This window comes from Lepus europaeus, chromosome 6, assembly GCF_033115175.1.
Source record: "Lepus europaeus isolate LE1 chromosome 6, mLepTim1.pri, whole genome shotgun sequence".
Lineage (NCBI taxonomy): Eukaryota > Metazoa > Chordata > Mammalia > Lagomorpha > Leporidae > Lepus > Lepus europaeus.
Window position 1 is genome coordinate 37,474,448 of NC_084832.1, and position 26,386 is coordinate 37,500,833.

The following is a 26,386-nucleotide window of genomic DNA, read 5'->3' on the forward strand; positions in this document are numbered from 1 at the left end:
GCCATCCTCCACTGCCTTCCCGGGCCATAGCAGAGAGCTGTCCTGGAAGAAGGGCAACCGGGATAGAATCCGGTGCCCCAACCGGGATTAGAACCTGGTGTGCCGGCGCCGCAAGGCGGAGGATTAGCCTGTTAAGCCACGGCGCCGGCCCATAAGGGTAATTCTTAAGGCACTGACATCATTAGTAGGGCATCAGTGCACACTTGCAGCAGCTACTCAAATTGAATACAGCATTCAGTAAAAAGTAGAAAGATCATTTAAGCAGGGGACCTGAATGTAAGACCTCACCCTAGCAGATCTCATACTTATGCTCTTGACAAATTATTCACCTTTTCTAATTCATTCTTTCCTCATTTCTGATACATTTTAATACTTGTCTGTGAGGATTAAATACCAGCATGTTAGGAAAATATCACCTTATGGATATGAGGTGGTATACTCCGTAGTAAGCTTGAAATCTGTCATTTCAAAATGGCAAAGGGTATTTAGCGTGTTACTCTTTTTATCTTCATTTAGTACCATGGCATTCTGTACATTGTTTGCATGGCTGACTTTAAAGTGTCTTATCCACGTGCATTGAATTGCTGTAATGACTTTCAGGGAGGGTGCAGCTAATCTGTTTTGGGCAAAGTGGATACTGTAGCTTTTGTGTCCCAAAGTGATGCCAAATACCATAAATTTTGTGACCTAACAAGGTCTTGCTTATGCCATGTGCAGTAGAATGGACTTGTTGGAAGTTGGCAGCGACCCATGTTGCATTAAAGTTTATGTGGCAAAAGGGGTTTTATCTACTTCTAAAATTGACAGTTTATTCTTTTCCCAGGAGTTGTGTAGTAGAAAATTTACACTCTAGTCAGAATTGAGCTTATAATTGCTGCCATTTTTAAATGCAAAAATATTGTTTAGCTGATTTTAGTTGTTGATGAAATCAAATCCGTATATTTTAATGTGTAGAAGTTCATCTCATTCATAATTGAAAAGCAAGGCCAAAGGAAAGGGATTGGCATGTGAATTACCACGTATAAAATAGTATAACACAAAGAGCTATCTGTTCAAAAGTGAAAAGGAAAAAATCTGATATACTGGCCTTTTGTCCGTTGTATTTTCTTTCTTTCTTTCTTTCTTTCTTTCTTTCTTTCTTTTTTTTTTTTTTTTTTTTTGACAGGCAGTGTGGACAGTGAGAGAGAGAGAGACAGAGAGAAAGGTCTTCCTTTTGCCATTGGTTCACCCTCCAATGGCCGCCGTGGCTGGTGCACTGCGGCTGGCGCACCGGGCTGATCTGAAGGCAGGAGCCAGGTGATTATCCTGGTTAGTTGAAAATTTGCAAAATAGGAATATTTAATAATAATATAAAGTTCAAATCATTTTACAAGTTGTCCTTCTTTCATGTTGACTTCACAGCAATTCCCATTGTCTTTGCCTACAGAAAGACATGAATTAATAGTGGTACAGTTTAAATTTTCTTAAGTCTCTTTGTGCACCCAAATCCACATGTGGATAAAACACCACTATGAGTAATACTACTGGGGGTAAAATGTGTTCTTGAAGTTGATTTGGGAGCCATCTGACCACTTTCCTCATAGTGATCAAATAACCTATTTGAGATACCCAGTTTGGTTGGCATATAGATATCAGCTATAATACTAGCACCCAGACTATAGTTTCCTCTTGGCCACACATAGTAACCCAATGATTCAGCAACCAAAAATATAGTCTGTTATTGGAAGACAGTCAGTTATAGCACAGATCTGAAGAACCGAAAGAACCTTGATGAGATTCTAGGACATTTGCCAAACATCAAATGTAGGATTACTAGTATTTACATTCTATTTTTCTAACAGTTCTATCTGGGAGGTAGTTTTGAATAAGAGCTCTGGAGTTTCCCTTTTAAATTGTGCCTCCTGTGTTCAGATTGCTGCTCTGTCCTTTAATTTGTTGCATAAAATGGGCAACATAATTTATCAGAACTTCCCTCTTCTTGTTTGTGAAATTGGGCTAAGTCACACTCATAGAATGGCAAATGCCCAAAACAGCACTCCTGCCTCAGAATCAACCCTTGGGATATTCGGATCTGGCTAAAAGGTCCATGAGAGTCTCACAGGCATGGAAAGCCATGACACGATGGCAAAAAACAATCTAAATGAAAGACCCTGGTGAACAAGACCCCAGCAGAAGGAACAGGCCATCGAGGAGAGAGGCGCCTTTCTCTGAAGGGAGGAAGGAACCTCCACTGTGACACGGCCTTGACTAAACAAGTTCAGAGTCGGTGAACTCAAGGGACTTCCATAGCCTAGACAGCTCATAGCAAGAGTCTCGGGTGATTGCTGATGTCACAAATAAAAGAGTGCCAATTGTTAAATCAACAACGGGAGTCACTGGGTACATGCTCCCCACGTAGGATCTCTGTCCTTAATGTGTTTTACTATGAAACTTAAAAACACAACTAGTGGAACAATACCCTATACCTTGTGCTGTTGTGTGAATGCAGCCTGTTGAAATCCTTGCTTAGTATATACTAAGTTGATGTTCAGTATATGAAGGTAATTAAAAGTGAAACTCGATAAAGGGCGGGATGGGAGAGGGAGAGGGGAGGGCCACGGGAGGGAGGGAGGTTGGGGGGGGAGCCACAACAATACAAAAGTTGCACTTTGTAAATTCACATTTATGAAATAAAAAATAATAAAAAAAAGAAAATTGGGCAAAAAAAAAAAAAGAAATTGGGCTAAGTAAGTGTAGCTTCCTCACAGCAAAGTGTAAATGAGATAATGGATCATAAAATGCTTATCATAGTATTTTTTTAAGGGAAAGCATTTATTGGAGAAAACCCAGCAGGCTGGAGGGAAGGGGTGAAGAAGGAGAAGGAGAAGGAGAGAGGGGGGGGAGAGAGAGGAGAGGAGAGAGGAGCACAGAGAATGAGAGAGGAGACAAGAGAGGGGAGCAAGAGGAGCGAGAGAGGAGAGAGCGTGAGCAGGAGAGAGGAGCCGAGAGAGAGGAGAAGATGAGAGAGAGCGAGAGAGAGCGAGAGAGAGAGGGAGAGAGAGATGTGTACAGGAGCAGGTCCTTTAAAACTTCACCAGAGAGCAGGCAGGGAAACAGGAGCAGCGAATCCCATTAGGATGAGGGTGGAGCTTGACACTGGTGGTTAGGCCATGTGGCCACCTGGCTTCCAGCAATGGCGGCGGGGGCTAGAGCCTAGGATGGTGTCAGGGTGTAGATTGCACCATAGATAAGACTGTGCCATTTTCCTAACATTCCCCCCTTTTGTTTTTTATAAAGCAGGAGTTGTTTGGGATTACATTAGCCCCGAAAGTCCAGGAGGGGTAGAGGGACGATGATCTGTCTTTAGAGCTACTTCCTGCTGACATGGGGCAATGAGGTACTCTTCGCTGGCATGGGGTGATGTCTCAAGCCACTGTTTCCTGGGTGGGGAGCTGAGTATATCCCTGTAGCAGCATTTGGTTGACTGCCTGGCTGGTGAAAGCCTTGGTTTCTTCCATTATCACCTCCTGTAAATACTTAGACACTGTAGTATAAAAGACAGGGTGAGAATAGCAACCATGGATCCTTAGAGTGGCATTAACCAGGTAATGAGAGGATTTCATAGAGGAGAGGAAACTGGGGGGTGGTCTCTGAACCCTTGTGAGAACTGTTTGATGGACGTGGTTTAAAGCTGATCCCAACCAAGATCAGGAAAAGGCCACTCAACTTTTGCAGGTAGAGTAGTTTGTGGAGAAATTCTGAACAGTCATACAACATTAAGTGGGGGAGAGGACCATCAATACACATAGGTTGGGAGTAGAGCCATTGATGTTAGAGTAGAGGCTATGATTACAAAGGAATGAGGCCCCAGATGGGCTAGATACAAAGGACAGAGTCATCATTAGAGGACCTAAGAAAGGTGCTGTCTCAGCCAATTAGAACCTGACTGAAGGGGCCTGATAACAATCTGGTGGGCTTTAAGGCCTTGTCAGTTATGAGGCCCAGACCTATGTATGGTCTCACATGGGGTACATCTAAAGGCGGTGTGAACCTCTTGGGGAAGGCACCCTGTTGACTCCCATTATCTAGCTGGCCTGGGAAGAGAGCTGGCCAGGTAAAGGCAGGTGGCAACTCTAACAGGAAATTTACAGGTCTGTCTGCAATGTTGCTGATCCTACGTGGCTGTCCCCTCCACAGCAGTGGTCACTTTGGAAGCTGGGCCGAGTGAAGGGCTTTTCAGCTTAGAGCTAGTAAGATCTGTGGCTCTGACCTGAAGTCCTTTGACTCCACGGCAGTTCCATTTCCAGTGACCCAGCTCTTGGCTGGCAGAGCTGCTAGGGCTCTTCATAAGCTGACTTCTGCTGAAGCCATAGATTTCCATGTCGAAAACCAATGCAATGGACTGGCCTTTTGGGTCTCCTTGAGGGCAGATCACTGTACAAAACAGCCATTAATAGGCCTGTCACCCATCTTTACATTGCTTCTGATGTCTAGCTTTCTTTTCCTCCTGGTTTTTGTTAAAACAGACCAGAGGATGCAAGTCAAGGGGGTGCTCAAGTCCCATCTCTAATCTTCAGTGGCCTAAATTAGAGGTCTATAGTCACAGGCATGTTCTGTAGTGGTTTTTCTGAGGTAGACAATGCCCATGAGGAAAACTATGTTCTCATTTAAAATTTTCTCTTCCTTTGTTTGGTCTGAAAGGGAGGTCTTGCCTGTTTACTGTGCCCATGGCGAAGTAAATCTAGCTGTGAAATTACAATTTAAGTTTCATTTTGGCTATGCTATTACAGAAAATGTTATCCATCCCTTTTATAAAATATAAAGATCAAATTTTGCATCTTGAAGAATCCTTCAGAATAGAATTAGTTTCCTACCTCAAAGAGAATAGAGAAATGAAGTAAAAAGTTGGGCTTAGAATAGAGAAATGAGGGAGCAAATCCCAGATCGCTTACTGACAATAGCAATATCAAATGAAAACTTAGCAAGCGATTTCAACCATTAGATAACAACTTAGGAAAACATTTACCAGAAGGTCCAATCCTTCTATAAATTTAAGAATACATGTATTTAGAAACATCTCTTAAATATCTAACGTGGTATAGCTTGTTTAACCAGCAAACTCAAGCACAAACATATAAAACATTTTTAGTTTCTTTCTACCAAAAAGTTTAAAACATCTGATACAGAGATTCAGGTCACATGAATCAAAATGTATCTTTGATTAATTTTAGCAGTTTAAATTGATGAACAATCTTTTATCTATAAGCCAATTAAAACAGAGCTCTTAATAAACTTTCCCATGTAGACATACAATATGTGTACAGATATAAAATAACATACAAGATAGAACAATAAGGCAGTTTCAGTAATAGCTTTTTAAAAATCTTTAACTCTTTTTTGTAAATTACCAGTTGATTCAAATTACTTTCTGTTCTTAGTAACCTCAGTTAACCATACTTTCTCTCAGTTGGTACCTGTAATACATTATTGGTTTCATCTGTTTACAGAGCAATCCCAAATCACTGAATACAATAGATGTGGCTAGAAAAAGTCAATTGGAACCTATACAAAACTGGGGATGACAAAAGACTTTAAATACCCATGTTTAAAATTACAAACTTATTAACCAACAAAAGGCACTTGCTTACTTCACACTGTATTTTTAAAAGCACCTGTAGGGCTTTACAGACCATTTAACCCTTTAGACCTCTGGGGCTTTCTCATTAAAATAACCATCATGTCTAGTAACACAAGATCATTATACTTTTTAACTCTCAGACATTTATATCAATAGCATTTTATATTATAGAAACTTAAAATTTAGCACCACTTCACATCTTGACAGTAGTTCTAATATAGTCCAAATAGCCTGATTAGTTGGTGTCTCTACAAGATGAGAGACGTATATATGTCCTTCGATTTTTTTCCAGTTGGGCCCAAACTGGAAAAACCAAAGTCCAAATTTGCTGGAAATTTCAGAGTCCAACTTCTTTGGAACTTTGATTTTTTATTTTTTTGAATGCCTGTCAAGGATGCCAAGAAGGCTTAAAGTATCTGGTTGAAATAAGATCCTTTAACATCATGACATAATATAGACCAAATTTGATCATTGTTACAAGGTGATTATTGAAATGTTTGAAAATAAGCACATATTTAAGTAACCCATAACTCTTAATGAAAAACTCAGCTGCTTTTAAACCATTAGAATTTAATAGAGACATCAAGAGAACTTAATAGATTACTCATTGCTTTAACAGATCAGATTCTAAAATCTGTGTCATAGGGAAATTGATTAATATCTTTTGTATCCAATATTTCTTTATCAACCACACATTTCTATACTTATGATGTTTTCCATCTGCCAATGTCCTTGATTTACATTTTGAAATAACCTGTTAAAAATCTCCAAATTAAGACATTTTAAATAAGGTAACACATTAAATTTCAGCCTGAGTTACTTAAGCAGTGTTGAACTATTTTTATGGACAGTTTATGAAAACGTATTTGTTAAACCCAAATATTTTTTCTATAGAGTATAACATACTGAGAGTACCAAAGTTTATATTTAGATGCATTTATCTAATTTGCCTTATCCCAATTTAAATTAGCAATTATACCTAAATGACTTAGATGCTGATATTATACCTCTGTCTGAATTCAATTAAAATTAAAATTGCAGGGGCTGGGGCTGTGATGCAGTGGGTTAAAGCTCTGGCCTGAAGTGCTGGCATCCCATATGGGCGCCAGCTCTAGTCCTGGCTGCTCCTCTTCTGATCCAGCTCTCTGCTATGGCCTGGGAAAGCGGTAGAAGATGGCCCAAGTCCTTGGGCCCCTGCACCCACATGGGAGACCCGGAAGAAGCTCCTGGCTCCTGGCTTCGGATCAGCACAGCTCCGGCATTTGCAGCCATCTGGAGAGTGAACCAGCAGATGGAAGACTTCTCTCTCTGTGTCTTTACCTCTCTCTGTAACTCTGTCTTTCAAATAAATAAAAATAAATCTTTAAAAAAATTTAAAATTGCATTCATCTAAGACAAATACTAATTACCCATTGCTGTTTCATTGAGTACTGATTACCCGGAAACCTGTTAAAATAAATTGGAAAATAAGTTCAGCAAGTTACAAAGTAATATTTTTAAAGGTAGTGATCTTCCTAGATTCAAAGAGAGATTTCTTCAAACTCAGTGTCTAGTTACAGTTGGTGTTTTTTACACTAAGAACACCTTAGGCCCATGAAGTCATAGTCAGCAGTCAGCCACGAGGGGCTGCTTCTGAAACAAAAGTTCAGGCAGCTGCCAGACAGTTCCCAAAGGTGACAGTGGGCCAGAGTTCAGTGTACCAAGGACAAGCAGTGGAGGTCAGAAGACCTGATTTTCCTGCCTGGCTTGCCCTTGATAAAACAGAAGAGCCATCAGAAGGGTGGGATGCCTAATTTGTTTCAATAGGCTGGGAGCTCAAAAGGATGGGATTACCATTCCCTTTCTATAATGAGCAAGAGAGGGAGGGGCAAAAGCCCAGTTGGAGGACAAGGGCTGGAGAGTGCAAGCATGGAGACAGGCATTCCCAAACTCGATGGAGGATCATTGATAAGACGTGGACAGTAGACTTCGGACCAGGCCTGGTTCTAAGATAAAGTTGGAATTTCTGGGTGAGAGGGGGAGATATAGTGAGCTGAGATAGTAAAGAGTTGGGGCCGAAAACGTGGGAGGCAGAGGTTTTGGCTCAGGCCCTTGACCTCAGGTGGAAACTTTGGAGGCCAATAAGACCTGGGTCGGAGAGCAGCAGGTACAGATACAAGGTTTAGATGGAAGATAGAAAACCTTGAGCATATGGGGTCTCCTTCCATTTTCCCAAAAGCTCACAGAAGTGATAAAGATCTTGAATGATATCAGGGTCAAACCACTTTGGGCTGATCCCTCAGGGCCAAATGCGCCGCCATAGAGAGGCCACTTTAAAGATGAGGCATTGACGTTTGTGGGCTGGAGCCAATTTGAGAGGGACCGTATTACGTAGGAGGCTAACAAGAGGAGAATCAGATGGATTGCGGTTAGAGAAAATTCCTAGGTCAGATCGGTGGGCAGCAAATGTCCTTGAAGTCCTGGCCATTTGACTAACAAGAGGATATGGGAGCAGAAGGCGAGGTTATCACCCACGCACCCACTGGAGTCCAGGATTTAGCCTGTAGAAGGGAGACAGGGGGTTGAGTCATCACTCACACCCACTGTTGCCTGGACACAGCGTCCTAGAGACTAAAAGCCTTTAGGAGTTGTGGTTAGTGCCTAGTACTATGCCTTTTACGAGAGTAGAAAACCCTCAGACAAGCAGATGAAAGTAAACCACAACTCAAAGTAGAAGTCGCGGTGAGAATTTCCCATTCTGCGTCTTACCTCAGAATTTGGAAGGTCGGTGTGTAGATGGAGATTGCGGAGCATTTGGTGGCGTGGAAGGAGGTCCGGGGGTGTGTTTTGCAACTGGCAGAAATCCAGGACCCCAGAGCAGCTCAGAGATCCCCAAAGGGAGAGAAAACTTACTGGGGGAGCCTGGATCTGAGTCACGGGTTTCGGCACCAATGTAAGGTCACCACAAAACACACCAGACACCGGAGTAAGGGAAAGAGTTTATTGGACAAAACCCAGCAGGCCGGAGGGAAGGGGTGAAGAAGGATAAGAGGGAGAAGGAGAGAGAGAGAGGAGAGGAGAGGGGAGTGAGAGAGGAGTGAGAGAGGAGAGGAGAGGGGAGAGAGAGAGGAGTGAGAGAGGAGTGAGAGAGGAGAGAGAGAGGAGAGAGCGTGAGCAGGAGAGAGGAGCCAAGAGAGAGGAGAAGACGAGAGAGAGGGGGGGGGGTGGGGAGAGCTTATCATAGTATTTGGCTCATGAGAAGCCTTCAGTAATATTAGATGCAGGTATTGCTTTGTAAAAATTTATTTATTTATGTTTATGTGAAAGGCAAAGAGAGAGAGAGAGGAAAGAATATGATGAATCTACCATTTTGTTCATTCCCTAAGACCTGCAACAACCAGAGCTGGGTCAGGCAGCCTGGAATTCAGTCTGAATCTCTCATATGAGTGACAGGGACCCCAAGTACTTGATCCTTTACCGGACTGCTCCTGGAGGATGCATTAGCAGGAAGCTGGAATAGGAAGCAGAGCTAGGACTCAAACCCAGGCACACCGATATGGGATGTAGTGATCCCAAGCAGCATCTTAAGTGCTGTACTAAATGCCCATCCCACATTTTATTATTGATTTAGTTGTTGCATTGGGAGCCAATGCATATAGAAAACTATGCATAATACATATGTATAAGAATAAATATATTGCTTTTATGAAACAAGATAGGATGCCATAAATATAAAACAATCAACTGAGAACAGCAAAGAATTCTTAAAACATTGTGATACTATACATAAAAGGGAAAATGTCATAGAAGAGTAGAATACTGTAGTCAAAAATCATCCAGATAATACAGAAAGATTACCAAGAAATATAAAATAGAAAAACAAGATAAAAATGGAAATTTAAAAGCCAAATTGTAGGGAATAGCATTGTGGTGCTGTGAGTTAAGCCACTGCCTGCAATGCTGGCATCCCATATGAGAGCTGGTTTGAGGCCTAGCTGCTCCACTTCCGATCCAGCTTCCTGTCAGTGTGCCTGGGAAAACAGTGGAAAATGGCTCAAGTGCTCAGGCCCCTGCCACCTACTTGGAAGACCCGATGGAGTTCCAGGCTCCTGTTCATTGTGGCTATTTGAGGAGTAAACCAATGGATGGAAAACTCACTCTCTCTCTCTCTCTCCCCCTCTCTCCCTTCCTCTCTCTCTCTCTCCTCTGACTATAATTCTACCTTTAAAATAAATAAATAAATCTTAAAAAAAGAAGTGAAATGGTAGGAACTCCAGACAAAAAAAAAACATGCAGGAAATTTTCAGAAATAATTTTACAACGCTCTTAAATCTATTGAGCATGGGTTTCCAGATTTAATGCACTCAGAAAGTACCACTTTCAATAAAGCTGAATAAAACAAGATGCCAGGGTACACTGTTGCAAAATTTTAGAATGTCCAAGGGTAAACTTAGTTTTTGTTCCAAAGAGAAATAGCAGGTCATATACACAGGCTATAGAATCATAATGGTATTAGATTTCAGAAATAAAGGACACTTAAGTGATGCTAATATATTTTGAAGAAAAGTTTCCAACCAGAATTTCATATTCAGCTGAGCTATTAATAAAATATAAGCATAGAATAATGACATTTATAGATATGTAAATTTCAATAAACGTCTTCCCACTGTCCCTTTCTCAGAAAGCACCTGGACAGTGTACACCACCAAAATGGGGAAGTACATTAAAAAAGAGGAAGACTTGGGATCAAGGAAGCAGAAATTCCAGCAGAAGAGAGGGTCATAGGAAACTTCTGGGTTTATGACAAGGGAAAATGTGAGAGAACTGCAAAATGTTCATGGAAAAATGGAATTATAGGTTCATTTGGTGCAGAATTTTTTAGAAATTCATGTATAGTATTTTCATACTAGGTGTGATAACCCATGAAGTTTTTGAATAACCCTTATATTCAAAGATTTCCAAAATTTTTTGCACAAAAATAAAACACTTTTAATTCCATTTTTCTATAAACTTTTTCAAGTACCCCATATTATGATGATCTGTAAAAAGCAAGTCTAAATTGCAACAAGTCCATGTTAGAGCAAGACGACCAAAGTGTCCACTGTGGAAAGCTCAAAGAACAAGAAAAAGAAAAAAAGCTGTCATGTGATGCTTGATCATATTGTGATCTGCTGGAGTGTTTTGTAATATGTAGTTGCAGAAGTAGTCATTAACTCTGTGGAAAATGAAATCCACAAGATGTGACATGTAATCAGGTACAATCATAGCAAAAATATGGAGCTCTGTTGCAAACAGTGTTTACAAAGTTAGAATAATCCAAGCACAAAATACTGATTTAACTGAAATTTATGGCATAGAAGAGAGAAGTGTTGGTATGAAGGTTGGGAGGGGAAAATGAACTAAGAAGAGTGAAGTCTCAGTTTCTGGGGCAAGGGTTAAGCCACCACCTGTGACGCTGGCATCCCATATGGGTGTCAGTTCAAGTCTCAGCTACTCCACTTCCGATACAGCTCCCAGCTAGTGCACCTGAGAAAACATTGGCAGATGACCCATGTGCTTGGGACCCTCCACTCACGTGGCAGACTCAGATGAAGCTCCTGGTTCCTGACTTCAGCCTGGCCCAGACCCGGCCATTGTGGCCATTTGGAGAGTGAACCAGAGGATGAAAGATCTTTCTCTGTTTCTCCCTCTGTCTCCGTAACTCTGCCTTTCAAAAAAAAGTCTCAACCTACAGAGTAGGAATAGACAGTATCTAAAATGAGAAGATACAGGGATTGTACCTCTCTCTCTCTCTCTCTCTCTCTCTTTTTTGACAGGCAGAGTGGACAGTGATAGAGAGAGACAGAGAGAAAGATCTTCCTTTTGCCGTTGGTTCACCCTCCAATGGCCGCCGCGGTAGCGCGCTGCGGCCGGCGCACCGCGCTGTTCCGATGGCAGGAGCCAGGTGCTTCTCCTGGTCTCCCATGGGGTGCAGGACCCAAGGACTTGGGCCATCCTCCACTGCACTCCCTAGCCACAGCAGAGAGCTGGCCTGGAAGAGGGGCAACCGGGACAGGATCGGTGCCCCGACCGGGACTAGAACCTGGTGTGCCGGCGCAGCAAGGCGGAGGATTAGCCTGTTGAGCCACGGCGCCGGCCCCTCTTTTTTTTTTTGACAGGCAGAGTGGACAGTGAGAGAGAGAGACAGAGAGAAAGGTCTTCCTTTTTCCGTTGGTTCACCCTCCAGTGGCCGCTGTGGCCTGTGCGCTGCGGCCGGCGTACCGCGCTGATCCAAAGCCAGGAACCAGGTGCTTCTCCTGGTCTCCCAAGGGGTGTAGGGCCCAAGGACTTGGGCCATACTTCACTGCACTCCCGGGCCACAGCAGAAAGCTGGACTGGAAGAGGAGCAACGAGGACAGAATCCGGCGCTCCGACCGGGACTAGAACCCGGTGTGCCGGCGCCGCAGGTGGAGGATTAGCCTGTTGAGCCACGGCGCCGGCCAAGGGATTGTATCTCAGAAGCATCAAGAGAAATGATTTCCTGGTTTGCTTTTGGGGAGTAGGATTCAGAAAGTTGTTTATAAGTTGATTGCACAGTTTGACTTTTGAAGATTTGTACAGGTATTAAAAGAAATGTAATCTTCTTTCCCCTAAAAATTAAACCTGTGAACATATGGAGACAAACATTAAAACTGAAGTACTGGTGCCGGCTTGGCTTAAGCTGCCGCCTGCAGTGCTGGCGTTCCATATGGGTGCTGGTTTGAGACCCAGATGCTCCAATTCATTAGCTCCCTGCTAATGTGCCTGGGAAAGCATTATAGGATGGCTGAAGTGCTTGGGAAGAAGCTCCGGGCTACTGGCTTTGGCTTGGCCCAACCTTGGACATTTGGAGAGTGAATCAGCAGATGGAAGACTCCCCCCACCCCCCCCCCCCAGCATCTCTCCCTCTCTCTCTCTCTGTAACTCTGCCTTTCAAATATATTTTTAAAAAACTGAAGTACTATGTGAATTTGTACCTTTTAAAATTTTTTTCAGACACTGTCACATCAAACTAATTTGTATCTCCATGTGTTTTAGACTTATACAGAACTCCTCAGACTGCATTTTGTCTATGAAAACCTAGGTGATGTGATTTCCAGCCTGCCTTTGTAACCTCTTTTCTTCAGTAGTTTGCCTCAGTTTCCTCGGATTCCTTGTGAGAGCATTGGATGAGATGATGTCTTAGGTCCTTCTTTCTTAGGTCATCTATAAACTCCCCACCTTTGAACTATGTGAGCAGATAGTCAATAACAAATTCACCAATATTGATGCACACTGATAGTTAGACCTCTGGTGTGAAATTGATTTTTTGAAGATAAATGTATGTGTTTATTTATTTGAAAGAATGACAGAGGGATTACACACACACACACACACATAAACTCACCTGAGAGAGAAAGAGTGAGAGATTCCATTTAGTGGTTCATTCCCAAGTTGGCTGCAGGAGCTAGGGCTGGACCAGGCTGAAACCAGGAGCCAGGAATTCTGAGTCACCCACATCAGCTGCTTCCTAGGCACATTAGTGGGGAGCTGGACCTGAAGCAAAGTAGCTGGAACTTGAACTGGTGTTCTGATATAGGATGCAGTGTCCCAAGCAGTGGCTTAACCTGCTGTGTCACAGTGTCTGCCTTGGGATAATTTATTGAGGGAGTTTTGCATTATGGAATAATGAATGACCTCTGCCCTCCCATCCATACATTTTAGCATACAGTTCCCTTTTTTTGTTGGTTTGTGTTTAACTTATGTTTATTTATAATCCTGTTACATGAATTATGCAGTTTGTACTTGAGGTTGTGTGTATCAAACTCCTTTATAACTCTCTTGGTTTGTTTTGCTGTACCTTCCACATTAGTATGTAACTGAATGAGACACAGATTTAACGAGTTTTTCACTGAACTAATAGATGAATAATATTCAACTTTGTAACCAAAAATAACTGCAAAAAGCTTGGTCTGAATATCTAGTTATCTAACAACTGATTTAGAAATAGTGGCGATGAATTGAGGGTAGTTCATGTTCTGTGCCTGTTATGGCTGTTAATACTGCCAACAAATTTGAGTAACCACAAAAGGATCTACTAAATGCTAACGCTAAGATGTAATCTTCAACTGCCTTTTATAGTTTTGAAGTCATATTTCAAACCATCTGAAAGATTTAATTTCATTCCCTTCACCCAGGGAGCTAACAGAATGAGAGGCCGGCTTGGGAGCATGGACAGCTTTGAACGGTCCAACAGTCTTGCTTCAGAAAAGGTATCTAATCACAAATCCTTTGTTTACTACTGATTGCAACTCAGCCAAAACCAACATGGTTAATGGTAATAGGAGTGCCTAATTATTTTATTATGAGTCCTTTTTGGGTTTTGGGTTTTTGAAAAATAAGTATTTGAAGCTTTATTCTTTTTAATAAGATGATTCTGGGTATTTATTATTTATCATTTATTTATTATTATTTATGTTGCTTTTCATTTGGCTAAGCTTTCTCACACTGGGACAGAATATATCCCATACAGGCTAACTGTCACATCAAACTGATTTGTATCTCCATGTGTTCTAGATTTATACAGAACGCCTCAAACTGCACTTTGTCTATGAAAACCAAGGTGATGTGGTTCTCAGCCTGGAGGTGGCATGTGTTGGAGGCAGTATTTGGGCACCTGCTAATGCAGAGCTGTATAAAAATGAGCCATGTAGTTACTGTACAGTGATCTGTTTGTGGCTCTCTTCCCCTGTGCCTTTCCCCCCAACTTTTTATCATTTTAACTGCAACAATAGGCTCTTCTTTATCTCCTGAATAGTTGTCAGTGGGTTTGGTTTCCTGTTTCCTGTATCCTGCAACATGTCACCTGAGCATGTGGCATGTGCCACCTTTGTTTTCTTTAAATGGAAAATAGTAATTTTTTTTTTAAACTAAGCTTTATGTTGATGGGTTTGCAGATTTAGTCCTGCCCTGAGTCTGTTATCCCTAACCCATGTTTATCAAGGCGAACATTGCTCCAGTGGTGCCCCTTTGGAGAGCATCATCAGCATACCTGTCTAAATTGGGAGATTTATGATGTCCACTCGTGCAAAATGAGATGCATTCCAGCATTGCTCGCTTTTCATTCCTTTCCTGTTTTTCATGTCTTTGAAAAGAAATGTACCTCGGGCAGTATGTAGCTGGAGAGACCCATCCACAAAGAGGGAGGATACTTAACCGGCTCTGTTTGCCTTTCCTGTAGGCCGGGCCTCTTGGGCTTTGTGCTGTTGTTGAGACACTACAGGAAGCAGGCGTCAGAGATGTCACGGAAGCTGGAGATACGGACCCCCTGACTCCACCCTCTTTTGGTCATGATGTCTTTTCATCTTTCAGCTAGCAGTGAGGAAATGCTGCTGCCTTTGACCACAAAGTGCCAGGGCAGAGAACACCTTTTCTCATCACTCCTTTCACTTTCTGGCCTGTCTCTACGGATGCCGTCTTACAGTTGCTGATCACAAGACAGGGGTTGTGGGGAGACGGCGTAGAAGCAGCAATGTGATTTGCGATGACTGCAGCGGGAGACGAGGCACCGGGTCCCTCGTGAGCTCTGGGCGTCGGCAGGTCTGTCATGCCCCCTGTTAGGAGAGAAGACCCTCACGTGTGCTTGCCTTTCAGGACTGCTCCCCGGGGGACTCTCCTCCGGGCACCCCGCCAGCCTCGCCCTTGTCTTCGGGCTGGCACACCTTCCCAGAGGAGGACTCCGACTCCCCGCAGTTCCGGAGACGGGCGCACACGTTCAGCCACCCGCCGTCCAGTACCAAGAGAAAGCTGAACTTGCAGGAAGGGAGGGCGCCCGGCGTGCGCTCGCCCCTCCTGAGACAGGGCTCCAGCGAGCAGTGCAGGTGAGTTTGACCCCTGTCCCGGATGTGAGGGCAGTGGCGCGTGACACCCTATGTGGGTCACTCTGGAGTCAAGATGGATTGGGACTTCGTGCTGTAGCCAGCACTAGGTGTTAGCAAAACCATTAAAAGAAAACAGTCTGCATATCCTGTTGGCCTATAATAAAATACCAGTGTTAAAAAAATCACCTAAATTCCCATCACATATACGTAAAATCGTTTTTGGCTCTGTTTTACTACATAATGCATTAAAGCTAAATATGAAAATTGTTACAAATGTTATCTAGGAGAAAGTGATATTGCTACAGAAAGCTATAATCCCATAACTGACACGTAGTGTTCATTAGAAATTATCTTCGATGATTCTTAAAAATTATTGAACAAAACTATTTGACATTTGGTAAGAAACAGTAAAGGTCATGAATTTGGAACTGGAAAATGTGTAGCACAGGTGAGAGTTCGTATCTTAGAACTGATTTTGTCACTCTTGTTTACCTGTGAGTTTGATACAGAAAATAGGGCTGGAAAGGGATGCTTGTTGGAAATAAGCAGAACTTGAAGTAAAATGAGAAGGCTAAATTTGATACAAAATCTGTCAGATTTGCCAGAATGTCTTTTAAAGATACGGTTTTATTCTCATTGTTATTTTTTGCGTGGTTTGAAACTTAAAAATAACACATTCATTATATAAAAACAAACAATGTAATTCATTCTCATCAGATTTTTGTGTGGGAAGAAAATTAAGTATTCATGTGTATATCAGGATTTTTTAATAGGATCAGTTCGTATGTGTTATTGCAAGGCAACAGATCTTTTTTCCTAGGAAAACAAACTTTGATGTATTTCGGTTCTTCTCTATGTTTTCCACATTTTATAATGTATCTGTTCAAAGACTTCCTATCAATATAGAGAGTTATTTGTGTCATTGTAAAACTTTTCTATTCCAAGAAAATTCTTTGAAAAAAAAAAAAAACCATGTGAGAGGTCAAGACGTTGGATTAAACCATAGTGGTACCATTCCACAGGCTTCAGGCTAGAGCGTGGACATTAATGGTTTCTGAGCCAAAGGTATTATGATGGCTTCCAACAACCAAATGTGTTGTTCTTAAATATTTAGAAGGGTTTTTACTTAAAAATAGTCAGTCTTTGAACTACTAATAATCACTTTTCCCTTCTGGAACTTGTTTCCTGTAATTATTTGTGCTTTCCTACTTTTTTTCCCTTGAAGTGTCTTTTGCATGTAAAAACAAACACTTTTTGTCCTGAAGTTAAGAATTTTTTCGAGACAAACACAGATGGTTAGAAATGCCACGTAGATGAGGGATTTGAATCCTCAGAGTGAACCTTGGTCAAAGTCATCAAAACAGACAACTACATGTTCCTTTTTCGTGTAAGATAACGCCTTGAGTGTTTAAGGGGAAGCTTAAATGAGTAGAAACAACCTGTTTATATGCTTTTTCATAGGAATGAAGGTTTTGCTGAAATATAAATTAAGACAAATTTGCTGTATTTTCTGTACTCAGCATTCCTCCATCAGTTCGACGCATCCAAAAGGAGAGTAATTCTTCCTCCAGTCTTCCAAGTCTTCATACTTCCTTCTCTGCCCCTTCCTTCACTGCCCCCTCTTTCCTGAAAAGCTTTTACCAGAATTCAGGTAGACTGTCCCCACAGTATGAACATGAAATCAGGTGAGCTCAGTGTCCTCGGTTTGCAAAGCGACATTTTCTGCAGTGATGTACTGATACGTTACTAAAAAGTAGCTGATTAACTTTGGAGTGACACTTATGCATCCTTATGCTCTGCCTGTTCTAATCTATTTCTAATATGTTGGTTTCAGTTCCAATTAATTTTATTAAGCAAACTTTTTAAAACAGTAGCTTCAAAGTTTTTTTGATGGTGGGATTGTCTTTCTCAAATACACTTTTTTGAATAATTTGTTTCTTTCTTTGCCTTGGATGCCAGAGTCTAAGCTTGGTATTGTTTAGAGCAAGACTTGGTACTAATATATGTTAAGCAAGCTTTCTATATCACACAATTTTTTTCTTAGCCTCTCTAGACCTGTTTTATGGAATCCAAAGGCCACTGATTGAAAAAAACTATAAGAAAGTGATAAATACAATGTCTTTGTTTTTAAGTAATTTTTTTACTTTTTAGAAATATTACTTCCTGTAAGTAATTATAATATTTCCTAGGCATGTCTTTGATTTTTCAATTACGGAATGACCTTTCTGAATCTCACTGCAAATCATATAATGAGTACAGGACTACACTGAGAGCAGCTGTCTGATGGCATGGGAGATGGCTTGAAGCTGGTAGACATTATGTTTCATTTTTATTGATTTTCCCCAGCATGGGGAAATCTTGTTTCTTGCTCTTTTAGCTACACAAAGCTAGTTGTAGTACTTAGAGAATTAGTTCATTTTAAAATTTAAAATTATACATGAAACTATTTTGATCACTCAGATCTTAGGTGGCAGCCTCTGGGAGGTGGTGAACTAAGCCCTCTAAAGGGACTTCTGCCTGCTTAAAGTTAGTGAGATTCTTTCCTGTTTTCCTGTCTAGATTGACTCATCCTTTATTAGTACTGTATAGTATTCCATTTAATTGTGCAGAGTGTCTGTCTTGCTGATGAACATTTGGTTTTTAGCTGTTTGATAATTGGTGATGTTATAGTCAAGGAGAGTACTATGGGCTATCAACCAGCCTACGTGCCTTTAACAGCTTCTTGGATATTGTTTTGCCTCCTTGTTTTAGACTTAGAAAATTCTGAATGTTGTTAGCATGTAACTAGGTGACCCTCATGAGCTAGTTACAGTAAATCAGTCCTTGGTGATCTCTGAGTATCTTTTGTCCATGTGTGCCATTATTTTTTTTTTTTTTACTCCAAGGAAGATAGTTGATATTGATTGGTATAATTTCGAATTTTAGCTTTCCTCTGACTTAAATATAGTTGTGTTTAACCACTGAATTTGATTTTTCTAGTGGAGGAAGTAGATGATGAAATTATTTCAAAGGGTTTTCACGAGCGACCTTATGGGAGAAATTTTAAAGACAGTCACAAAAAAGTAGAACTGAGGGAAACAGAAGGTAGATGTCTGAAAATGTCAGTTTGCCTGTCTAATACTTCATCCTAAAAAGAATGCAACAATTTCAATGCATCCTATTAGCAGTTTCTCATTGTTATGCTGGTTTACAGGAACATTGGAGGACCACAGTTTCCTTCCTGAAACAGAATCATGCCTCAAAGTGACAATTGGCAGTATCTATGGAGAAGGTCAAAAGTTAGCTGTGACTAGGATGTAGAGAACAAAAGCAGTGACTTGGTTTTTTTCATGATTATTTATGTTGTTTAACATGATTTCACTTATTTATTTTAAAAATTAGATTGCACCATCCATTTGCTTTTTTAAAATATTTTATTTATTTGAGACATAGAGCTACAGACAGTGAGAGGGAGAGACAGAGAGAAAGGTCTTCTATCAGTTGGTTCACTCCCCCAGATGATCGTATGGAGGTGAGCAGATCTGAAGCCAGGAGCCAGGAGCTTCTTCTGGGTCTCCCAAGTGGCTGCAGGGGCCCAAGGATTTGGGCCATCTTCTATTGCTTTCCCAGACCACAGCAGAGAGCTGGATCGGAAAAGGAGCGGCTGGGACTTGAGCTGGTGCCCCTATGGGATGCCAGTGCCACGGTGGAGGATTAACCCACTCACCACAGTGCCGGCCCCTGATATCATTTATTTCTAGGACTTGCTGCTTAGTTGTAGGTATTCTTCTTGCCAGTAGCTTCCCATATTCCTGGATACCTCATTAAGATTAGAAAGACAATGGAAGTCAGCAGGGAAAAGCACATTATTTTTCTGTTGGAAAGTTTCACCTTTTTGTAATTGTGTTATTTAAAGGGCTATATTTAAACATGTTGAGAACTTTTAAGTTTTATAGGATTATTAAAAGCCATTCTTTTTTCTTCATTTTTAAAAAGATTCATGAGAGACAGAGAGAGAAGGAAGGATGGAAGGAGAGGCGATGAGAGAGAACACTCTTCCATTATCTGGTTCAGTCTCGAAATGGCTGCAATGGCCAGGGCTGGAGCGGGATAAAACCAGGGGACTAAACTACATCTGGGTGTCCCACGTGGATAGCAAGGGTCCAAGTACTGGTGCCATCAACCACTGCTTTCCCAGGCACATTAGCAGGAAGATGGATAGAAAGGAGAGCAGCCAAGACTCAAACCTGTGCTCTGATGCGGCGTACCGGCATGGCAGGCCATGGCTTAGCTTGCTGTGCCATGTCACTGTCCCTAGCCATTGATAAGAGAGTATTTTTATACACTTGTCTATACTTTTTAGGTGTGACAGCATAGATTAGAATAAGTAGGCCAAAAATATACTTAAAAAAAAACAAACACTTTTCTTTGAAAAGTAGCCCAATCCTAAGCATACAGCTCAGTGAATGAACCCAGAGTGAATACCACCATGTCATCCCATACCAGTTAATGAATGGAATGTTACCAGCAGCTCTGCAGTGTCTCTCCTGTTCCCACCCAGCCACTGGCCCCATGCTGACCTCAAACTGCATATCAGTTTTGCGCTTTATCGCTATGGAATGCTCCAGCTTACATTCTTTTATATCTGGCTTCTCTCACTGACATTAGCCAGTGAAGTTCATTTCTGTTTTTACATGTGCTTCATTGATTTTTATTGCTAGATTATATTCTACATACTACTTCACAATTTATCCATTCCCTTGTGAATGGATGTGTATTTTGGTCTAGGTTTTTGGCTTTGAAAAGGCTACTGTCTTGACTCTAACGTTTGTGTCTTTAGTTGCATTGCATGTGCATTATTGATGATATATACACAGGAGTAAAATTGTTGGACAAAGTACACTTTTAATAGGCTTATTTCAGCTAGCAAATCACTTAGACATAAATGTGCTAGTTGCAATCTTTGAGAGAATGTTTGCTGACTTTTTAATTATTATTTTAGAAGATGCAACGATATTAGAGAGGAGTCTTGTTAATGCTTTACCCAGATTAACCAATTTTTAGCATTTTGCTACATTGCCTTTATCATTCTTTGTCCATTTACGTACAATTATATATATATATATATATATATATATATATACATATACATATGTCTATCCTCACATACTTTTTTTATTCTAAGCCATTTATTAGAGGCTGCATGCATTAGATCATTTTAATATTTTAGAGTATATTTCCTAAGAACAAGGATGTTTAAGAACACAATAAGAACACAGTGGTTTCTTAGCAGAGAGAACATCATACACAATTATCATGAGATCTGGAACTATTCAGAAAAATGAGGGATGAGACTCATAATTTTATCAATTATAATTTTCTTGTCACTTGAGTACCTACTATCCTATTGGTTCCATACAATGGATCTCTAAAATAAGCATTTCATGTAAGGACTAGGATGGGGAGATGTCCTTCTCTAGGGCCACTGTGCTGAATTACTGAAGGCAGGTTGGGTTGCTGTTTTTACACAGGCTAAGGGAAAGGAGCAAAGATCTTTTTAAAATCATGATTTGTTGGTTACTAGATTGATTTGCACAGCATTGAAAAAGTTAAAAGAAAGAAATAACTATTTTTTTGTTTTACCTTCCTTCAGATTCATTTTTCAAAATGTAGTGTTATGTAGTAGTTTAGTAGTTAAATAATAACTGTGATGATATATTTTTATAATATCTGCTCATCATGTATATCTTCCCTGTCAACAGGCATCTTTGTTACTCCTTACAATTGCTACTTATGTTATAAGCTCATATCTTAAAAATTATCTGTATTGAAATGTATTCATTGGTCAAAAGTAAATAATAGTAAAAAAAGTGCAACAGTCATTTCTTCTATTCACTTATAAAATTTTCAGTAAAAAATAAGATTTTTGCTGATGAAAAATCTCATAGTACAATGTTGCTTCTATAATTTTCTTATATTCACTGATAAAAATAACGTAACTATTCATTGTGGCTCATTACTGAAATATCTGTAACTGATTTACTGATTGCCTAATAGCATTGCCTTTTCATTTCAAATCCTGATTTGGGGCATGTACCTCTTTCTGTGTGCTAATACCATTCCTTGTTTTCCTGTTGTACTAGACAGGACACTGCTTCCGAATCAAGGTGATTAGAAGTCTAAATTAATTTCAATGTAAAACACTCTTACATTCTTCCAACTTAATACCACCTTTAGTTTAAGACAGTATTGGTTGTTGCTGCAATGCATGCCATCATTATGGTGCTCTGAAATCTGTGTAGTAGGGAAAATGTGACCCGCCCACTGTAATCAAAGATCATGAATAATCTTATAAAATATTAGCCGCAAAGAGAAATCCTGTTTCTACTCTATTCCATATTGAAGTTTCCTTAGTGCTGTGGTCTGTCTTCCCACCAAAGTCGAATTTTCAGCTAATGGAAGTGAATCTGCTATTGGTAGGTATCTGTGGACGTCTGAAGAGTTCCTTCTGAATCCCAAGCAGGTCTAGAAATGAGCAGCCTAAAAGAAATATCCTCATTAAGTTGTACCTGGCTTTCCCTTGATGGGGATTGTTAATCCATGTCTGTTCGTCTTGATTCCTGGCCCCCTGATTACTCTGAGACACTGACAAAACCTGTGGATGTCTGGCTGGAGTGGACGCAGGAAAACACCTACTTCCTTATTATGGAAGTCTCAGCACATCTGCCATGCCATCACTTCCGCATGCGTCGCGTGCCCTCAGTGAAAACAGCCAGGATCGCTGCTCAGCAGCCTGAGTGCAGAGGACAGCCCTCTGCCTTGTTCAGTGTCCGCACTTGGCTCACGCATGCCCATCTTCCTATCTGGGGCTACTTCTCTGAAGCTGGAGCAAAAAAATATTAAAGATTAGGCTAGGAAGTGTTCAAGAGAAAAAAGTTCCCAGAAAATTATTTTGATCGTATGGATAAGACGAAAAACGACTATTTTGAGACTTGTAATTGGCCTATACTTTTGTGTGGTGTAGTGCAAGACCATTTAAAAAATACATTTACCTATTTTGAAGAGCCGGATGGAAATGATAGCTTTCTTTGCCTGTTCCCTTCTAGATTCCAGTACAGGCACAGAATTAGCTCTGTTCACTAATTTACAAATTTTCTGGCATACAGTTTCCTTATTGAGCCCTTGAGAAGTTTTCTGTTTTGCTTGTATCATTTTTTTTAATCTTAGGTTATAAGGATGAGAATAAACATATTACCTACCCATAGATATTTTAAATTTCATAGTTAAGAACTTATTTAAAAGCTGCAGTGTGTAGAGTTAAGGAAATAAAACCCTTTGTTCTCATTTGTTTTTCCTATACCTTGTTCCACTGACTCATCTATCTGTTTTGACTCATAGCGCAGATGCTACACATTGATTTCCATTAGAATAGCTCAATCTTTGTTTTATTTAATTAGTAAGGATTTTCCATAGGACAGTGATGTGTACCAGTTGAAAGTCTGGTAAAGTATAAACTATTATTGAGCCTGATACAATTATGAGTTAAATAGTAATGTGGATCCTGAGGCTAAAACTGACGTTTTATCATTATGTTGTTCCATGTTGCCTCTCTCTAGGCATATACAAAGAGAAAGCTTTTCCACTTGGTGTTGAATAATTCAGTTGCTATCAAATTAATCAAGTTGTGCTGTCTATTTTGAGTTGTAATATGTTGTGATTCAGGTCCAGATTTAGCTGGTGTGTCTAGAAGCCTATTTGATGCTGTGATGCTGGTAGTTTTAGTTGGATGTTAGGGAACTGGAGCAGGGAGGCGGTGTGCTACTCTGTAAAACACCTTCATAGAGCCGATCCGAACGGAAGAATTTCCCATTATTCGAAGTGTATTTGTGTTGCCCTGGTAAGAAGGTGGTCATCAGAACACCTCCATTCCACCCAATAGCCAATGAATTAATTTTTATTAAAGCAGGCAAGTGTGTGTCAACATTTTGTGTTAACACAAGAAATGTGATGTTAATTGTTGTATCTGCTTGTTCAAGGATATACTCAAATATTATCTTGAAGCCTTGGTGGGTTCATTCTATATCCATAGCCTTTGATTGATACTGTATAAAGGAGTTGGAAATAGCCTTCCCAGCCTATGTAGTGATACTTATTAGAGGGATTGTTTTCTCCCCTTCTATGACGATATTTGACAAGGTTAACAGAAAAATAGAATTAAAAGATAAGTTTGCTTTGGTGCACAAAATTTGAAATCCATGCATAGTTTTTTTGTAGCATTGCATTTCCCATGAACTTTTTGAAGATCCCTCATAAAGTCCTAATTTATGCTCACAAATTGTTTTCTTGACTAAATGGTGAATGCTAGGGGGAAGTACGTATAGAATGTACCAATACGAAAATCACTGGAAGTGCACCAAGTTATATTTTCTTCCTAGTCACTCCTTTATGCATATATTTTAAGATAGATTTATTTGTTTATTTATTTGAAAGAGTTACAGAAAAAGAGAAAGAGTCAGACAGACGGAGATACAGAGAGACAGAGGGAGAGAATCTTCCATCTGCTCATTCACTTCCCAAATAGCCGTAATGCCTGAAGCTGGCTGAGATCAAAGCCAGGAGCTTGGAACTCCATCCAGGTGGTCCTCTTATGTGACAGGAGCCCAGTCACTGGGGCCATATTCCATTGTCTTCCCTGGCACAGCGGCAGGGAGCTGGAACAGAAGCAGAGTTTCTAGGACTCAAACTAGTGCTCTGATATGGGATGCTGGCATCTCAGGTGGCAGCTATGCCAACATCTTAACCTGCTGGGCCACAATGTCAGCCCCCCTAGTTACTCCATTTTAAAAAAGGAGACATATTTATTTATTTGAAAGGCAGAGTTACAGAGAAGAGGAGAGAGAGAGAGAGAGAAATCTTCCATTCACTGGTTCACTCCCAAATGGCTGTGATTGTTGGAGGTGGGCCAGACCAAAGCCCAGGATCTTGGAACTCCATCTGTATCTCCCATGTGAGTAGCAGGGGCCCAAGCACTTGGGCCATCTTCCACTGCCTTTTCCCAGCACATCAACAGGGAGCGGGTTTAGAAGTGGAACTGGAGGGACTTGACCTGGCACTCATATGGGATGCCAGTGTCACAGGTGCTGTCTTAACACAATATTGACCTCTAATTATTCCTTTTTAACTTGGCCAATTTCTGATAAAGAAAATGCAGGCATAGGATACTTTTCCTGAACATGTCTCTTGAGAAACAGTTTTATATTGCAAATGTTTACATTCTAAAATACAAAAAAAAAAAAAGGGAAAGAAGGCTTTGTGGAAAAATAAGGGAGTGGTTATAATTTGTTTCACTATTTTAAATATGTCAAGGTATTACAATATCAATATATGTATATGGTACTTTATTCATGTATTTTTAATTTGGTCCTTTTATCTAAAATAAGATTATACACATTTTGGAGTGCAGTTATTTCAAAGCAGAAAGTAAGGTATTTACAGAAGTGCAACGCCTACTAGTACTCTGAAGTTACTTGTCTGCAGAAATAAAGGAAATGATTCCATTAAAAATGGAAAAAGGAGAGCATACCTGATCAAAGGATGGATGCTAATTAGAGACTGAGTTTTGCCCCAGACGTGCAGAGGCTCCTGGGAGTCCTGTCAGCTTGTTTTTTGTGGTCTTGTACAGTTCTGTATGTCAGCAGCATCAACTACCGTGCCTGGATTCTGGACTGCTGGGGTTTGAATCCTGGGTCCTTCACTTGTTATTTGTGTCTCCGTGGACAATTTACTCTTTCTACTTGAATTTTCTCCCTGAAAGTGGGAATAGTAACCGGTTGCTATGAGGATGAAGTGAATTCATTCTTGTAAAATGTTGGGAACGGTGCCCAGCATCGAATATGTGCTTTCTGTGTGCCTGAGCTTTACTGTTCTTAGAGTAAACACTCCATGTGGTTGTGCTTTTATTTTCACTCAGAAAGGAGACATTCTACTTGGGTGCATGCTAAGTTTAAGTAAAGGAGAAGTTAAAGTAAAAACCAACATGGAAGCAAAGTGAAGAACAACAAAGAGCAATTGTAACCCCCGCTCCGCCCTCCGGCCTGTTGTTTTCATGTCAGGAGAGAGGGCTGTTGATGCACACTGTTTCCTGTGGTTTGGTTCCATTGGCACCTTCAGAATGTCAGATTGCTGACTGCAAGCAGATCAAGTGAACTGCTGTTAAGATGCACAAGGCACTCACTGGCTACATGCTTCTCTGGATCCGGACTCGGGAATTTTGCTCTCAATAAATGAAGGAGAGCAGCCTTCGCCTTATCTCAGCAACCAAAATGCCTCAGTAGGATGCAGGTTTTTAGTAGAAGATAAAGGGTCAATGGTCTGTTATCTGTGTTCTTTCTTTCTTATCTTCTTATCTTGTATTTTGACATCATTTGTGACTCCTGCTGGCCATTAGATTCCAGATATAGGAAGAAAATGTGTCTTTGGGCAGTTTATTGGGATTATAGGGCTTAACAATTTAGATGGCATAAAATTTTCAAGTGTGTATTAGTTAGCTGGTGGAAAGATACTTTATGTACCCATTTTATTACATAGTAATCCCCAAAGCCTGTATTTTTGGGGTAATAATGAGGCTGATAGAAGTACTGCTCTGTTTTCTTTTTAATACTTTCTGAACATCATATGACATATTATTACCAGTGAATTGGAAGATTATTTTAAAAAATATTTTATTTATTTGTGAGTCAGAGTTACAGATAAGAGAGAGGGAGAGACAGAGAGAAAGAGAGAAAACCATCCATTGGTTCACTCCCCAAATGGCCTCTATGGCTGGAGCTGGGCCCATCTGAAGCCAGGAGCCAGGAACTTCTTCTGAGTCTCCAACATGGGTACAGGGGGTATCTTCCATTGCTTTCCCAGGCCATAAGCAGAGAGCTAGATA

The 26,386-nt window shown here is 40.6% G+C and overlaps 1 protein-coding gene across 3 annotated transcripts in view; it reads left to right on the plus strand.

Annotated features, from left to right (window-relative positions):
* Positions 1 to 26,386, plus strand: part of TBC1D4 (TBC1 domain family member 4) — a 215,609-nt gene that overhangs the window by 151,933 nt on the left and 37,290 nt on the right. For 2 of the 3 annotated variants that reach the window (XM_062194083.1, XM_062194084.1), the window contains 2 exons: positions 13,792 to 13,866; positions 15,248 to 15,474. In XM_062194083.1, the coding sequence (XP_062050067.1) occupies positions 13,792 to 13,866; positions 15,248 to 15,474 (302 nt within the window). Of the gene's footprint in view, positions 1 to 13,791; positions 13,867 to 15,247; positions 15,475 to 16,994; positions 17,160 to 21,596; positions 21,621 to 26,386 lie in introns of all 3 variants that reach the window. The other variant, XM_062194085.1, reaches the window with a different exon arrangement.